This window comes from Tachyglossus aculeatus, chromosome 23 (assembly GCF_015852505.1).
Source record: "Tachyglossus aculeatus isolate mTacAcu1 chromosome 23, mTacAcu1.pri, whole genome shotgun sequence".
NCBI lineage: Eukaryota > Metazoa > Chordata > Mammalia > Monotremata > Tachyglossidae > Tachyglossus > Tachyglossus aculeatus.
This window is the reverse complement of record NC_052088.1, coordinates 11,293,789-11,310,217: the sequence shown is the minus strand read 5'-3', so window position 1 is coordinate 11,310,217 and position 16,429 is coordinate 11,293,789. Positions and strand designations below refer to the sequence as shown.

General features: G+C 42.1%; 1 protein-coding gene across 2 annotated transcripts in view; it reads right to left on the bottom strand.

The window, feature by feature from the left end:
- Positions 1-16,429, bottom strand: part of AP3B1 (adaptor related protein complex 3 subunit beta 1) — a 266,204-nt gene that overhangs the window by 73,837 nt on the left and 175,938 nt on the right. For both annotated transcript variants that reach the window (XM_038765458.1, XM_038765459.1), the window contains exon 21: positions 3,299-3,374. In XM_038765458.1, the coding sequence (XP_038621386.1) occupies positions 3,299-3,374 (76 nt within the window). The remainder of the gene's footprint in view (positions 1-3,298; positions 3,375-16,429) is intronic.

Genomic DNA, 16,429 nt, shown 5'->3' with positions numbered 1-16,429 from the left:
CCTGGAAGTCAGCCAGGTAAGGTGTGGAGGACACAGAGCTAAGGGAAGCCTTGCTCACTGTCAAATTAACAGAACGTAGGGAAAATTCATACTCCGGACATGGCTCAATAAATCACTTAGCTTGCGGGATATGAATAAAAGACAATATAAGTCCTGATTTCCTAAATACGTCTGACAGCCCAAATTAATTTGAATCAATCATCAGTATTTACTGATCGCTTACTATGTGCAGAGCACTGCACTAAGCACTTGGGAGAGCAGGGTGTTATTTTTACCCAGGGTACCCAGTCCAATGCATCTGTCTTTTCACTGATGCCTCGTAATTGAAAAACAGCCATTCTTCTATGATTAACAGACCATATTCTTTTTTCAACCACAGACATACAATAGTGTGGCCTCAGGCCAAAAGGCACAAGATGCGGTTGTAACAAACGTAAGGCTAGGTAACAACTGCTTGAGACATTTTTGTCTCAGGACGTCAAAACATCTGACCAACATTACCTCGTGTCCTTTCCCTGCACCACAGGTGAAATGTTCTGTTGCTCCCATTAGATAGTCCAATAATATGACAGAAATGGCATTTAAACCAGTTTACACATCTTTGATGGGACAATCAGCTCAAGCAACAACAGTCCCTGCCCTCACCAAGGGCAGGAGCTTCGGGAGTAAGACAAAGTTCTAACTCTGGCTCCGGCCCTGATCGCTGGGTGACTGTGGTGGGCAAGACAAAACTTCTCTGTGCTCTGGTTACCTCACCGATAAAAGTGGTATGTATCCTTCCCCTACGAGTTTTCAGGCAGGTCAAAAAGAGGTTCTCTATCGAGTCTGTCTCTCCGCCTCTATATTGTAAAAGCCTGCTGTGGGCAGGGATTGTCTCTATTGCTATACTGTACTTTCCAAGCGCTTTGTACAGTGCCCTGCACACAGTAAGCGCTCAATAAATACAATCAAAGGAATGAATGAAAGAAAGAGCACGACCCTGGAGTCAGAGGAACTGGGTTCGAATTTCAGCTCTGCCACATTCTGCTGTGTGACTGTGAACAAGTCATTTTACTTCTCTGTGCCTCAGTTCCCTTATCTGCAAAATGGGGGTTCAATACCTGTCCTCTCTTCTCAGACTGTGAGCCCCGTTTGGGACATGACCTTCCCCTTTAGACTGATAGGTCATCGTAGGCAGGATAATTTTTAGACTGTGAGCCCACTGTTGGGTAGGGACTGTCTCTATATGTTGCCAACTTGTACTTCCCAAGCGCTTAGTACAGTGCTCTGCAAACAGTAAGCGCTCAATAAATACGATTAATTGATTGATAATGTGTTTACCCGGGTAGGGACTGTCTCTATATGTTGCCAACTTGTACTTCCCAAGCGCTTAGTACAGTGGTCTGCACACAGTAAGCGCTCAATAAATACGATTGATTGATTGATAATGTGTTTACCCCTCTTACACTGTACTCTTCCACTGCTTTGCACACAGTAAATACTTGATAAATACCAATGATTGATTATCTTGTATCTACTCCAGCACCTGGCAATAATAATAATAGTAATGATTACAGCATTTATTAAGCACTTACTATATGCAAAGCACTGTTCTAAGCGCTGGGGAGGTTACAAGGTGATCAGGTTGTCCCACGGGGGGGTCACAAGTCTTTATCCCCATTTTACAGATGAAGTAACTGAGGCCCACAGAAGTTGAGTGACTTGCCCGAAGTTACTCAGCTGACAAGTGGCGGAGCCGGGATTTGAACCCATGACCTCTGACTCCAAAGCCCGGGCTCTTTCCACTGAGCCAGCGCTTGACAAATACCAGAAGTACTATCTACGGCAGGGGCAAGGTGACAGTTTATTTTACCACTTGCCTACTGAATAAGTGGCTCTGACTACTGTCAGGTACAAAGTTAGAGATTTTTCTGAGTTCTGGGTTTTAGGGGACTTGGTTTTTGGCAAAAGTATAGATAGCGGAAGGTTAGAGCTTTGAGGGAAATGACAGTGTGTGCTACTTTGAAAAAACTTATCATTGCTGAAAAGTTCTAGTGATAGGGAAAGGCCCTGTGAGGTGCCTGGCTCTCCTCTAAACAGATGACAAAGTGAAGTGACATTAGACTAATATCGACACTCTACAATTGCCTCCAATTTCCAAGAGGGTCAATACCGAAGATAAGGCAGTTCAGCAATGGTGCCAATTGATGCTGTTCTTGTGATACGTGAACAATTTTTTAACCCAAAGAGTGGTCTCACAGATCTTCTAAATACCCTTAGTTCCTTAGATTTTTATGGGAGGATCATTGCTTTTGTCCCCCATATAATGACTTCATTTAGGCAATGCCCTGGGACAGTGTTGCCAAAAAGAAAACCTAAAGGAATAGTATGGCAGGTAAGCCCAATATTTCTCAATCAATCAATCAATCGTATTTATTGAGTGCTTACTGTGTGCAGAGCACTGTACTAAGCACTTGGGAAGTACAAGTTGGCAACACATAGAGACGGTCCCTATCATCAATCGTATTTATTAAGTGCTTACTGTGTGCAGAGCACTGTACTAAGCGCTTGGGAAGTACAAGTTGGCAACATATAGAGACGGTCCCTACCCAACAGTGGGCTCACAGTCTAAAAGGGGGAGAATGAGAACAAAACCAAACATACTAACAAAATAAAATAAATAGAATAAATATGTACAAGTAAAATAAATAAAGCAAAATAAATAAATTATTGAGCGCTTACTGTGTGCAGAGCACTGTACTAAGCACTTGGGAAGTACAAGTTGGCAACACATAGAGATGGTCCCTACCCAACAGTGGGCTCACAGTCGAGAAGACTTAAAAGTCAAAATGCATTCTGACCAGACTGGGTTTCCACCACTGTCTGCTTGATATCAAACTTGACTCTTACTACCTTAGTTTGTCCAACGGACAAAATGGGATAATAATAATGATAATGGTATTTGTTAAGCGCTTCCTATGTGCAAAGCTCTGTTCTAAGCACTGGGGAGGTTACAAGGTGATCAGGTTGTCCCATGTGGGGCTCACAGTCTTCATCCCCTTTTTACAGATGAGGTAACTGAGGCACAGAGAAGTTAAGTGACTTGCCCAAAGTCACACAGCTGACAGCTGGTGGAGCCGGGATTTGAACCCATGACCTCTGACTCCAAAGCCCAGGCTCTTGCCACTGCGCCACGTTGCTTCTCATGCTCACAATCTGGTTCCCGTTTCAAGATCGCTAAGCAAAAATGGCTTGAGGGAAAATGAAGTTATTTAACAGTCATATCATAAGAAAAAGTATTTTAAATCTGGGTACTCACAATCATCAAGGTCTAGGAGAGAAACTTCTCTTTGGCCAGGAGCTTTCTTTTCTTGTCCTGTTTTCTTCTGTTCTTTCTGGGAAACAGAAAAAGGTAGTAAAGAATGGGAGCATGACATTTTTGCTAGAGTCTAACTTTTAAAATGGCACAGCGTATTTTCCCACATTTCACTGAAAAATGTAACCATCTTGCCTTCTGAAAATTTGTGCGATGGAATATTTTCCCGTGTTCAAAACTTGTCAAATTTGAAAGCGAAGTTTATAATTACAGTTACTATTTGGTGAATCTGGCACCAGGCGTAATATAGCTCTTCGCTACAGTGCCAAATCTAGAACTACTTAAGCGAAACATTTCACGTGGACAGTTTACATCAATAACTGCAGAAAATTTAAAGAGAAAATGGGAACACTGGGATAGATACAATTTACTCTTCTATTTATTTTACTTTGTTAATACGTTTTGTTTTGTTGTCTGTCTCCCCCTTCTAGACTGTGAGCTCACTGGTGGGTAGGGACCGTCTCTATATGCTGCCAACTTGTACTTCCCAAGTGCTCTGCACACAGTAAGCACTCAATAAATACGATTGAATGAATGAATGAATGAAATTCTAAGTCTACACGGGAGAGCAGCTCTCCCTTAGGTGATGTTAATCTGTAGTGGAGATTTCCCTCAGGTGGCATCAGCATCCATCTCCCGTCTCCTTCCCAGGCAAATGGAGAATGACCTTCAAGCCTCAGCTCTCCCAGGTCCCCAATATATTGGCCCTCCCTAAGATCAAGGGAGGTTTCAGAGTTCTTAGAGGTCAATCAATCAATCATATTTATTGAGCGTTTACTGTGTGCAGAGTACTGTACTAAGTGCTTGGGAAGTACAAGTCGGCAAAACATAGAGACAGTCCCTACCCAACAGCCGGCTGACAGGCTAGAAGGGGGAGACAGAGAACAAAACCAAACGTACTGACAAAATAAAATAAATAGAATAGATATGTATAAGATAAATAAATAAATAGAGTAATAAATATGTACAAACATATATACATATATACGGGTGCTGTGGGGAAAGGAAGGAGGTAAGATGGGGGGATGGAGAGGGGGACGAGGGGGAGAGGAAGGAAGGGGCTCAGTCTGGGAAGGCCTCCTGGAGGAGGTTAGCTCTCAGTAGGGCCTTGAAGGGAGGAAGAGAGCTAGCTTGGCGGATGGGCAGAGGGAGAGCATTCCAGGCCAGGGGGATGATGTGGGCCGGGGGTCGATGGCGGGACAGGCGAGAACGAGGCACAGTGAGGAGATTAGCAGCAGAGGAGCGGAGGGTGCGGGCTGGGCTGTAGAAGGAGAGAAGGGAGGTGAGGTGGGGGGGGGCGAGGGGATGGACAGCCTTGAAGCCCAGGGTGAGGAGGTCCCAGGGTTGCCTTGTCTACAGTCTAGCTGTTCCTTGTGGGCAACTGTTCACTCAATGAGCCCTCTCTTCTCTGTCTTCTTGGAGCCCTCCCAGCCTTCTCTACTGAGGCAACCCTCTGATTGAGGGTTTCATCACACAGCCCAAGGGCTCAGCTAGCCTGGAAAATGTCTGGGCGAGAGGCCCTAATTTAAGGTAGAGATTAAGTGGCTGGAGCAGAGCCCTTATGTAGCACCCTAAAGTTGCATCCTCAAAAATCTCCAGTGGCTACCAATCAATCTGCACATCAGGCAGAAACTCCTCACCCTGGGCTTCAAGGCTGTCCACCACCTCGCCCCTTCCTACCTCACCTCCCTTCTCTCCTTCTACAGCCCACCCTGCACCCTCCGCTGCTAATCTCCTCACCGTACCTCGTTCTCGCCTGTCCCGCCATCGACCCCCGGCCCATGTCATCCCCCTGGCCCGGAATGCCTTCCCTCTGCCCATCCGCCAAGCTAGCTCTCTTCCTCCCTTCAAGGCCCTACTGAGAGCTCACCTCCTCCAGGAGGCCTTCCCAGACTGAGCCCCTTCCTTCCTCTCCCCCTCGTCCCCCCTCCATCCCCCCATCTTACCTCCTCCCCTTCCCCACAGCACCTGTATATATGTATATATGTTTGTACATATTCATTACTCTATTTATTTTACTTGTACATATCTATTCTATTTATTTTATTTTGTTAGTATGTTTGGTTTTGTTCTCTGTCTCCCCCTTTTAGACTGTGAGCCCACTGTTGGGTAGGGACTGTCTCTATATGTTGCCAACTTGTACTCCCCAAGAGCTTAGTACAGTGCTCTGCACACAGTAAGCACTCAATAAATACGATTGATTGATTATGGGGCAGCAACTACCCCACTTCACATCACTTGAGGAAGAATCCCCTGTGGTGCTCATAATGCCGAAATCTATAACCACTTCACCCCTCACCTAAGCCTGGCAGTGCTGGGTGTCTATGGAATGACTTGGCCCTGCTAAATTTTGGTGGAAAGTTTTCTTAAAAGAAAGTTTCCTCTCCCCTGAAAACTCAAAGCAAGCAGGACGGGCTCTCTACGGTTGGGATTTCTTTTTTAATTTCTGCTCCCAAATGAGCAATTTCTAGGTCAGAATGAGCAGAAGAAATCTCAACTCAAGATGCCAAGAGACAAGTCATGCGCTCCTGGGAACAGAATTCAGAATGACCACACCGTCTTCACGGTAACACTAGTGTGAGGGTTAAGCACCCACGGTAAGAAAAGCGCTCCACCATATGACTTATCAAAATGCTGAGCTGATGACAATGGGTGTACCTTTCCTTAAACTAAAATGGTGAATGACTGCTTCTATGGAACTGTAACCTCCCCACTTGAAAAATTAGAAGCCCATCAAATCAAGATAAAGTTGAAGGCTGAGGCAAGTCTATATCTTATTTCTACCGCCCAGCTAGGAGTGTGTAAGTACCTTACAGATCACACACACACACACACACACACACACACACACACACACACGCACGCCCAGGATAAAGCAGCACATGAAATCGGCACAACCGCTTGGAAGCTAAAACAATAAGACCAAAAGCCCCCCAAAGACAGAAATTCACTGACTTTCTGGGAATAGCAAATAACCAGTGACTGAAATACAACATCAGCGACCGACAATGGTCACTTCTAACAAAGTGAAGACGCCTTGCATTCTAAATCAGGGCTATAAAAAGCCTGCAATGAGCTTGGTGTTGCTCCCGTATTTTTTTCTTCATTAAAATAAAAAAAAAAATCCCCACTGAGAGCAAAACATTTTTTTAGCCTGAAGAATCTACTGTGAAAATAAAAATCTGAATTCTAAACCCAGAAGTTAAGTGCTGTATTCCATCAAACATTTCTCCATTTGCAATTCATCTCAGTAATAGAGAGAGAACCTGGGAAAATGCATATCGGACTTGAAGCAGGAGATTTCTCTTGCTCAATGCATAATTCATGTGCTCCGCCTGCAAAGTGTGTAAAATGAGAATTTCACACCGCAGCATGAGCCATGGAGCTGCGGAGAAAAGGCAGATGAAATCATATTTTACTGGGTGAATTTTATTTCTTACCCTCCCAATATTTATACAAAACCATCATTGACAAACCAAACGCACTGACAGATCACCCACTGTTTCCATTGTGTCAGCACTTGAAAAGAGATCAGGCAGAAAGAGAGACAATTTGTTTTTGTATATTTTTTTAAATCGTGAATTAGGTTTTTAACAGCTGAGTTACGGTATAAGACATATACATGTATATATAAAGAGAACAACAGTTGCTTATTTTGAATTCTAAAGAAGCTTCTATTTATCAACACATCATCATCAAATTTGTATTTGGTTTCTACAGGATTTAACTGTATATCTGAATACCTAGGGTATACGGATTTCAAAATGAAGTAGAAAGCCACAGAGCAAACTGAATTTTCTACTTAATGCATTTCAGTTATTCCAATGCAAAAGCGCTCTGAAATATCTACTAAGTTTCAAAAAATAAAGAGTAGATATTACTCCGTGTAATATTAGACGTGGAGAAATTTTTGTACATGCCACACATTTATTAAAATGCTAATTAAAATGAGCAAGGAGTATATGCAGCTCTTTCCTGATAGGCAATGCACATGCCTGTTCAGAAAAGAACCAGAAATACAACATAAAGGGATTTTTAAATGTAAGTTACAAAATGGGATAAACATCATGTAAAGTTCACTGAACCCATAGTGAACTCTGAAGTCTTCAATAGTTCGATGCTAATTTCTAGCCTCATAGGGCAAGATATTTGCATGAAATATTTTCAATTAGAATTACTGAGCAAGGACAACCTAATGAATCTTACGCCTCCTTACATCTGACAACTGATATAAAAATTCTAAGGACCAGGTCATTTAAAAATTGGAATTTTTAACCAGACATCTCTGTGAACTTGAGGGGAGACTTGCTATTCTGAGTCAAAAAAAAATCTGTCCCTTTGACTTTACAGAATCTTTTCATATTGCCATATTATTCAATGAGGAGGCCTTCTCTAAATCGCATTCACTTTGACAGATTCGGGAAACTAAATTGAAGATAATAAGAATATAAATAAAGTACAAACTAAGTGTACAGGAGAACAGATGTGATGACTCTTGAGTAGTTTGTAAATTGTTGTGGAAAGAGAACTTAAACCTGGTATTTCCTACTTCTGACCCGCATCGAAAATGATCCCGAATAAAAATTCCCTGAAAAATCCTTCACTTTTTCTACATAAGCCTTGTATTACCATGTGGTCACTCCAATCTCTTGTTAATCTACCAACATACTCCACGTGCTGTAAAACACGTCTTTGGCATTTGTTTTCTATAGGTAACCTTGAATGTCCGATGCAGAATTCAAGTGGAAAATAAGCTAAAACTACTTACATCGCAAATTCTGATTTTCTCATTCCTTTTTACAAAGAGCCAGGAACATGTTGGCACAATAAATACTCAGTGATGATGATGGTGAGATGAAGGTAGTCAGTGTTTTTTTTTTTCCCCTAGGAAAAAAAGTCTCAACCCTCAACTTTCAAGTTTAAGCCTGGTCTGAGGAAGGTGGGTAAATTTTTCAAAAACTGACAGTGGAAGTGGTGGGGGCTGGACTGCCAAAACGTGGTGGAGTCCACTCTCTGCTCTTTAAAAATGATTTTTCCTCATAGGTTTTGCTGTCCTGCGTCATTTACTTTGTTGTTGTCTTTTACTTAGCATTCTACGTGTGTATACCACCTTGTCTTAACAGGGGTGACAAGACTCTGGTCCGGATGATTAGCCGGGTTAAAAAAAAAAATAGCTCAACAGTGATATCCATGATATGGTTATCTCTCAAAATTTCAGTTTTGCCATGAAAATATAAAGGTGAAACAAATTAGAATGAATATTTAAGATGGCATTTAAAAGACCTGAATGAGTGAAACAACAGACTGTGCAGGGGGGCCATTTGGGTATGTCCCTATTCTTTTGTTCAAGTCTTGTGGAATATGTCTAGGCCAAACATAGCAGTCTCAAAAAGGAAGCTTCACGAGGTCGGCAAGTCCAATTTACATTTCCACCCCTGATCTCTCTACTGTCTTGCATTTCCTCCTACCTTCAAGACATCTCCACTTGGATGTCCCGCCGTCACCCTGAACTTAACATGTCCAAAACTGAGCTCCTTAACTTTCCACCCAAACCCTATCTTCACCCTGACTTTCTCATCATCTTATACAGCACCAACATCCTTTCTTGTCTCACAAGCCCATAATCTTGGCATTAACGTAGCTCAGTGGAAAGAGTCTGGGCTTGGGAGCTAGAGGTCAGGGGTTCTAATCCCGGCTCCGCCACTTGTCAGCTGTGTGACTTTGGGCAAGTCATTTAAATTAAATTCTGTGCCTCAGTTACCTCATCTGTAAAATGGGGACTAAGAATGTGAGACCCACGTAGGACAACCTGATCACCTTGTAACCCCCCACCCCGCCGTGCTTAGAAAAGTGCTTTGCACATAGTAAGTGCTTAACAAATGTGATCATTATTATTATTCTCTCTCTCATTCAACGAACATATTCAACCTATCACTCAATCCTGTCCATTCCACCCTTCAAACGTTGCTAAAATCAGCCCTTTCCTCTCCAACCGAACTGCTACCTCATTAATCCAAGCACTTATCCTATCCTTCCCTGACTGCTTTAACGGCCTCCTTGCTGACCTCCCTGCCTCTCTTCACTCCAGCCCATACTTTACTCTGCTGCCCGGATCATTTGTCTCCGAAAATGTTCAGGCTATGTTTCCCACCTCTCAAGAACCTCCAGTGGTTGCCCATCCACCTCCGCTTCAAACAGAAACTCCTTATCATCAGCTTTAGAGCACTCAATCATCTTTGCCCCCTCCTACCTCACCTCGGTACTCGCCTACTACAACCCAGCGTACACATACTTCACTCCTCTAATGCCAGCCTACTCACTGTACCTCTATCTCACCTATCCTGCTGCCGACCTCTCGCCCACATCTCTGCCTCTGGCCTGGAGCACCCTCCCTCTTCCTATCTGACAGACAATTACCCTCCCCACTTTCAAAGCCTTATTGAAAACATCTCCTCCAAGAGGCCTTCCCTGACTAAGCCCTCATTTCCTTTTCCCCCACTCCCTTCCGAGTCTCCCTAATTTGCTCCCTTTAATCACCCCTTCCCCTGTGCTCCACAGCACTTATGGACATAGCCATAATTTATTTATTTATACTAATATCTGTCTCCCCCTCTAGACTGTAAGCTTGCTTTGGGCAGGGAATATGTTTGTTATATTGTTACACTATACTCCCCCAAGCGCTTAGTCCAGTGCTCTGCACATTGTAAGTGCTAAATGAATACAACTGATTTCCCACAACTTCCCTTTGGCCTGCAACTTCCTCCCTTTTTATATCTGACAGACCCACCCAGTCTCTTCACCTTCAAAGCCATCCTAAAATCACATTTCCTCCAAAAGGCCTTCCCTAAGTTCTGATTTGTGCTATTTACCCTCTCTTCTGCATCACCTATGCTCTCAGATCTGTACCCCCTAAATACAGATTATTTCACCTTAATCCTGTGGCATTTATGTACCTAGCCTAACATACGCCATTTCTCTTTTCTGTAATTTATTTTCACGTCTGTCTCCCTCTCTAGTCTGTAAGCTCCTTGTAGATAGGGATCGTGTCTACCACCTCTACTGTACTGCACCTTCCCTGAGAATTTAGTAGAGTGCTCTGCACAGAGTGACTGACTGATAACATTGTGATACAGCAATACTTTATTTTTTTGAAAGGTTGGTAAATGGATTAATAGGTTAAATTTTAGTCTGCACGGGTCCATGCATGGTAATTTCTCCGGTACTACTGTGGAACATATTATTAATAAAAAATTTACTGAATGCCAGTGCCCAAAGCATTTTATATTAGTTTGCTTGATAAATGAGTAGAAGGTCCTAGTTGAAGCAAATGAAGTCATTTTAGGAATATTCATTAAACTGCGGATCCATCTGAAACCCTTTCCTCTGCACCACAGTGAGGAGCTACCAGAACGAATACTGCTGCCTGTCCCTTCCTCACCACGCCACAGATCTGGCTTGAAACCACCTGAAGAGATCCTTCCCCGACCCACGGCTGTGAGAAGTGTTCCTTTTGAATCTGTCTTACCCACATAATTGTAAGATCCTTGAAAGCAGGGATCATGTCAATCCACTAACTCTACTGTACTCTCCCAAATGCACAGTACAGTGCTCTGTGCAGAATAAGCACTCAAATGCTACTGACTTACTGATAAATGCCATTCAGAACACCATCATAAAGGTCACGTAATTAAAATCCCTTACCCACTTTGGGAGCAGGGAAACATGCTTTTAGCTTCTGTTGCATTTCCTCACATTTGAGTATACTATACTGCACTCATCAAGGACACAAAAAGTACTAGTATTATTACTGCTACTACTATGGAATACTTGGCAAATAATAGAGAGAATACATTTTAAGCAATCAGTGGTATTTACTGAGCGCTTTCGTGTACAGGGCACTGTACTAAGTGCTTAGGAGAGTACAATAATTGAGGACAGGCTCCTACGGGCGAGAAGGAGAACTGAGAGGGGATTGACCCTCCTTGCGGCCTAATCCTGGATCTGGGATTAAAATTTTAAACTTTTCAAATAATAAAGCTGTTATTTTTAGTTTATCATTACTAGCCTTATGACATTTTAATTTTTGTACTTAGATTATTGTTACTAAGACATGTTCTCTATGGTGGCTCGGTGGAAAGAACGGAGGCTTGGGAGTCGGGGCCTGGGTTCTAATTTCAGATCCACCACTTCCTCGCTGTGGGCCTTAGGCAAGTCACTTAACTTCTCTGTGCCTCGGTTTCCTCATTTGTAAAATGGGGATCCATTACTTGTTCTCTCCCTCCCCTAGACTGTGAGGCCCACAGCGGGCAAGGACTGCATCTAACCTGATTATCGCAAATCTACCCTACTGCTTAGCACACCATAAGCACTTAAATACCACAATTATTGTTATTATATAGTGGAGGAGGGGACATAACTTTTGCTTAGCAGCAATAAAGACATAAGAGAAGGAGAGCAGACTGATGAGAAGTGATCACATACACACGCGAGTAAAGAGTGTGTCAGAAGGAAAGGGCGTATAAATCTAAATTCAGTGCCAAAGAGGGAGAAAAAGTCCCTTTCTAGAAAAACATGTTGGCAAGTCTTTTAAGATACATTATTTTAAACGAAGCTCCAACCATCTGTTCCACCCATAATTAAGTACAAGCAGAATATAACTTATAATTATAGCAGTAAAAATAAGATAGAGTGATACAAATGTGAATCTGTTCTTGGTACAATGTGGCCTGCATCACTGATTCCTTTATTCTTCTTGGTTTGAGGAAAATGCTTCTTACCACAATTATTTAGAGAATTATTTTTTTCCAAGGCACTTTTTTTTTTTAATTACAGAAAGCTTTTTCTTTTAAGATGAATTTTAAATTTTCAAGTCCCATCATCTCCCCCCGGCAAAAAAAAAAAAAGATTGAGAGATAATTATGCCCCAAAATATAGGTGCCTGGGAATTAAGATACTTGTTTTTCAAAAATTACATGAGGGTTAGATCTCAAGAGGGAAAATCTTCCAAGAAATAACATGGCAGGAAGAATGGCTGATCAAGGCCAACCACATGTCCTACGCACTTCAGGACTTGACTGTCAAGTGTCTTTAGTGATCACCCAATGCAGGCATCCTTGTATCTTAAACTACTTAAGCTTACTTTACAAAAGCAGTATTGTAAGAATGAATAAAATAAGAGGCAGGAAAAAGACTATAAAAATCTCCTCTTATTAAAAATACATACACATTTACTGTGCATATTAATATTTTATGAATGTAAGTGGAGTAAATCATATGACTACTGAAACCATCCTAGGGATCCAATCAGGCCATATTATGCTCTCCTTTGGGTAAAATCCACTATATGTGGGGGTGATGACAAGTTTTCTCTAATAAAATTGCCTAATTGAATGATCCAATGTTAAAAGTGCAATACAAAGGTACTCTGATATACTTCCTGTCATTTTGAAAGAAAGTGTACAAAATAGCGGTAATAGTAAGACACACAAATTTGTGAAATGCTCCGTGTTTTCTCATCTCACTAAGCCCTCTTTTCCCCTATTCCCACTCCCATCTATGTCACCTATGCACTTGGATCTGTACCCTTTTAGCACCTGATACTCACCCCACCCTCAGACCCACCGCACTTATATACATATCCATAATTTATATTAATGTCTGTCTCCCCCTCTAGACTGTAAGCTATATACATATCTGTAATTTATTTCTATTAATGCCTGTCTCCCCCTCTAAACTGAAAGGTCATTTTGGGCAGGGAATGTGTCTACCAATTCTGTTGTATTTTACTCTCCCAAGGACTGACAGTAAGTTCAGCCTTGCACACACAGTAAATACTCAATAAATACCACCCAGTCAGTTCTACGCACTCTAGAAAGAGGCTGAGAAATAATACATGGGTGAGATTTAGACATGGTCTCTGGCCAGCAAGGGGCCCAGAATTTAAGAAATATGTTTTTAACATGAGGGAAAATATTTAAATTTACTACTGATATAGTCTCAGTCGGCCATAATACATGTTCTTGATAAATGTTTCGGTACAAATGCTGTTAGGAATTAGGTCTGGCTTTCGGGATACGGTGTACACTGACAGAATAAACGGTGTCAGCCACAGGGCTCTGGGTGCCATAATTACTGCTGCAATAGAAGGTCTGCTTAACAAAGGGTTCTGCAAGAATGCAGCCCCATGCATTACTGGAGAGCTGGATGCATAAAAAATGATTTTTTTTTTGTCTTGTTAATTGAAGGAGGACAGAAGGAAGGACATGAGAAGCAGGATGGCCGAATGGATAAAGTACGAGCCTGGGACTGAGAGGACCTAGTGTCTAATCCCGGTTCTCTTGCCTGCTGCGTTACCATGGGCAAGCCCCAACTTCTCTGTGCCTCAGTAACCTCATTTGTAAAAAGGGGATTAAGACTGTGAGCCCCATGTGGGCCATGGACAATTTCCAACCTGATTAGCTTGTATCTACCCCAGCACTTAGTATAGTGCCTGGCACATAGTAAGTGCTTAACAAATACCATTTAAAAAAAGGAAAGAAGAGAGGCAGCCTGGCCTTGTGGAAAGTGCATGTGCTCGGGAGAGGACCTGAGTTCTAATCCTGGCTCCTCCAGCTGCCTGCTCTGTGACCTTGGGCTTCAGTTGGCTCATCTGCAAAATGGGGCTTAAGAACCTGTTCTCCCTCCTACTTGGACTGCAAACCCCATTCGGGACAGGGACTGTTTCCACTCCTAACTCTTATCTTCCATAGCCCTTAGGACAGTGCTTGACACGCAGTAAGTGCGTAAGAATGAAATACCACTTTTAAAAAAGTTGGTGATAATAGATTTTGTGTTCACAGACCTTCAAGCCTCACTTGTTACAGTTCTACTTTCTCTGAGGCTTCACAATTACCTTGAAATGTCTACACTGTCTAGGGTCAAACAAATATTTTAAAATAAAATGTTGAGAGTCAATCCCATCCTGTGAATTCATTAGTCCTTACCATGAAGAAACTCTACTCTTAAGAGAAAAATTTTCTTTGCCTTATTTCATTTCAATTTTCTGCACACTCTTAGAGATGAGGCCTGCGTATTAGTCCCCTTAATACATGAATTCATCTAGATGATCATTTTCTCAGTCTTTTTGCCAAAAGAGAGGCATGAAAACCTAAGGAGCTGCTGCCTTAATGCAAGTGTCTGTGGGATTGGAGGGAGATAAAGCCCAATTTTTTGTTTTTGCCACTCCGTCAACTGTATAACCAGATCCTCCTATTTGGACTATATGCCATTTGAGGACAATGTTGTGCCCAGTAAATGTTCAATAATATCACCTAGATCAACTAGAAGGTGATTCCACTTAATGTCAAACTAATTAGGGGCAAACCTCACATATGGAAAACGGGTGCACCCGAAATTCCACCAAACTTATCAATAGCAATTCATTTCAAATGAGTCTATTTAATATCCATTGATGTTAAACAATTTCTAGTTTAAAGCCACTTCAAAAACATTGGTTTCTAGCTCCAGGCAGTACTTATCGCCAACTGGGGCCTCTGCTCTAATTTTAGTGGTTTAAGTTTTGGTGTAATTTAATACAAACAGGCAATGAGGGGGCATTAACTTCAACCGATTAGAGGGCAATAGCTTTCAGAAATGGCAGGATTAATTGGCTTTTACGCTCAAAGCTAGGACTTTTATTTATGTGGTTTCTGAAGACGGGCAAAGATGGCCCCAAATGCTATAGTACTTATGGTCCCTTACTGTATTTAAATGGATACAAATTCTCAGGTGAAAATTCAAGTCTGATTCTGTCTTTGTTACATGCATCAGTAGACGAACCAAGGTGATCTGCTTTTATTCCTTAGCAATAAATGACTGGGGAGCATAATTATGGATTTTTTTTCATCCCAGTCAGTTCAGTACACTTAAAACTCCTGTTCAGTAGAAGGAACAAAACCAAACATTTATGCAAACTGAAACTGAGATCATAATTCATAAACTGGACTCAATTTTCAATTGATAAAATAAAAAAAATTACACGGGAGAGCTACATATTGCTAACCATTAATGGAAGAGAGGTGGAGGATGAAAATTTTTTATTGCATGTGGATAGTTTACAACAAAAAGTACAGCTTTTTATTTTAATGGTCTCTGGATTCTTTCAGACCTACTTCACTAGTGCAGTGAATGCTGAATCAAAAGCCAGATCATTCCATCGCAAAAGCCGTTACATCCTTCTACAAGATTTTGCCTAACAATTGTTAAATAATTCTTCCTTTTTAAGTTAATCATCATACACTAGGGTCCTAACTTCTGAACACCCCATATTTGACTAAAAATGATCCATTGGTATACGCATGTACACACACCTCTCTCTCTCTTCTCTCTCCCCATATTGCATTAGAGTCAAAGGGGAAACAAGAAACTACCTCCACACCACCCCAGTCCAAGGGCCTGTGATGATCCCCCTAGATTACCGTAGCAGCTTTCTCACTAGTTTCCTTAATTTCAACCTCTCCCCTCTCTGGTCTATACTTCACTCTGTTATTCAGAATGCATTTCTAAAATGTCATTCTGCACACAAATCTCCTCTCCTCAAAAGACTTAAATGGTTACACCTTCAGCTCCACATCAAAAGGGACTCTACCACCTCACTTCCCCATACCTATTCCAATCTCTCCTCCTTACTCCCACCTCACTCTCTCCCGTGATTCCCTTCATTCTCACTGCTCTGTCCTTTCCTCTCCTGCCTCTGAAGCTAGCTCACATCTTTCCTCCTGCCTTGAACTCTTTCTTCCCTCAAATCATAAGACCTCCATTCTTCCCATCCTCAAAGCCCTTCTGAAATTTCACTTCAACCAGGATGCAACCTACTCACTCTGGCTTGATTTGGTCTCTCTCGCCATGGATCCCTCGCTCATGTCCTCCCTCTGGCCTGGAACTCCCTTCACCTACCATTCTTCCCATCTTCAAAGCCTTATTAAAATCATATCTCCTCCAAGAAGCCTTCCTACCCTAACTAATCATTCATTTTTCCCCATCTATTCGCCCCCCCACCGCCTTTAGCGTCGCCTCTGCACCCCTTACGCACTTTGA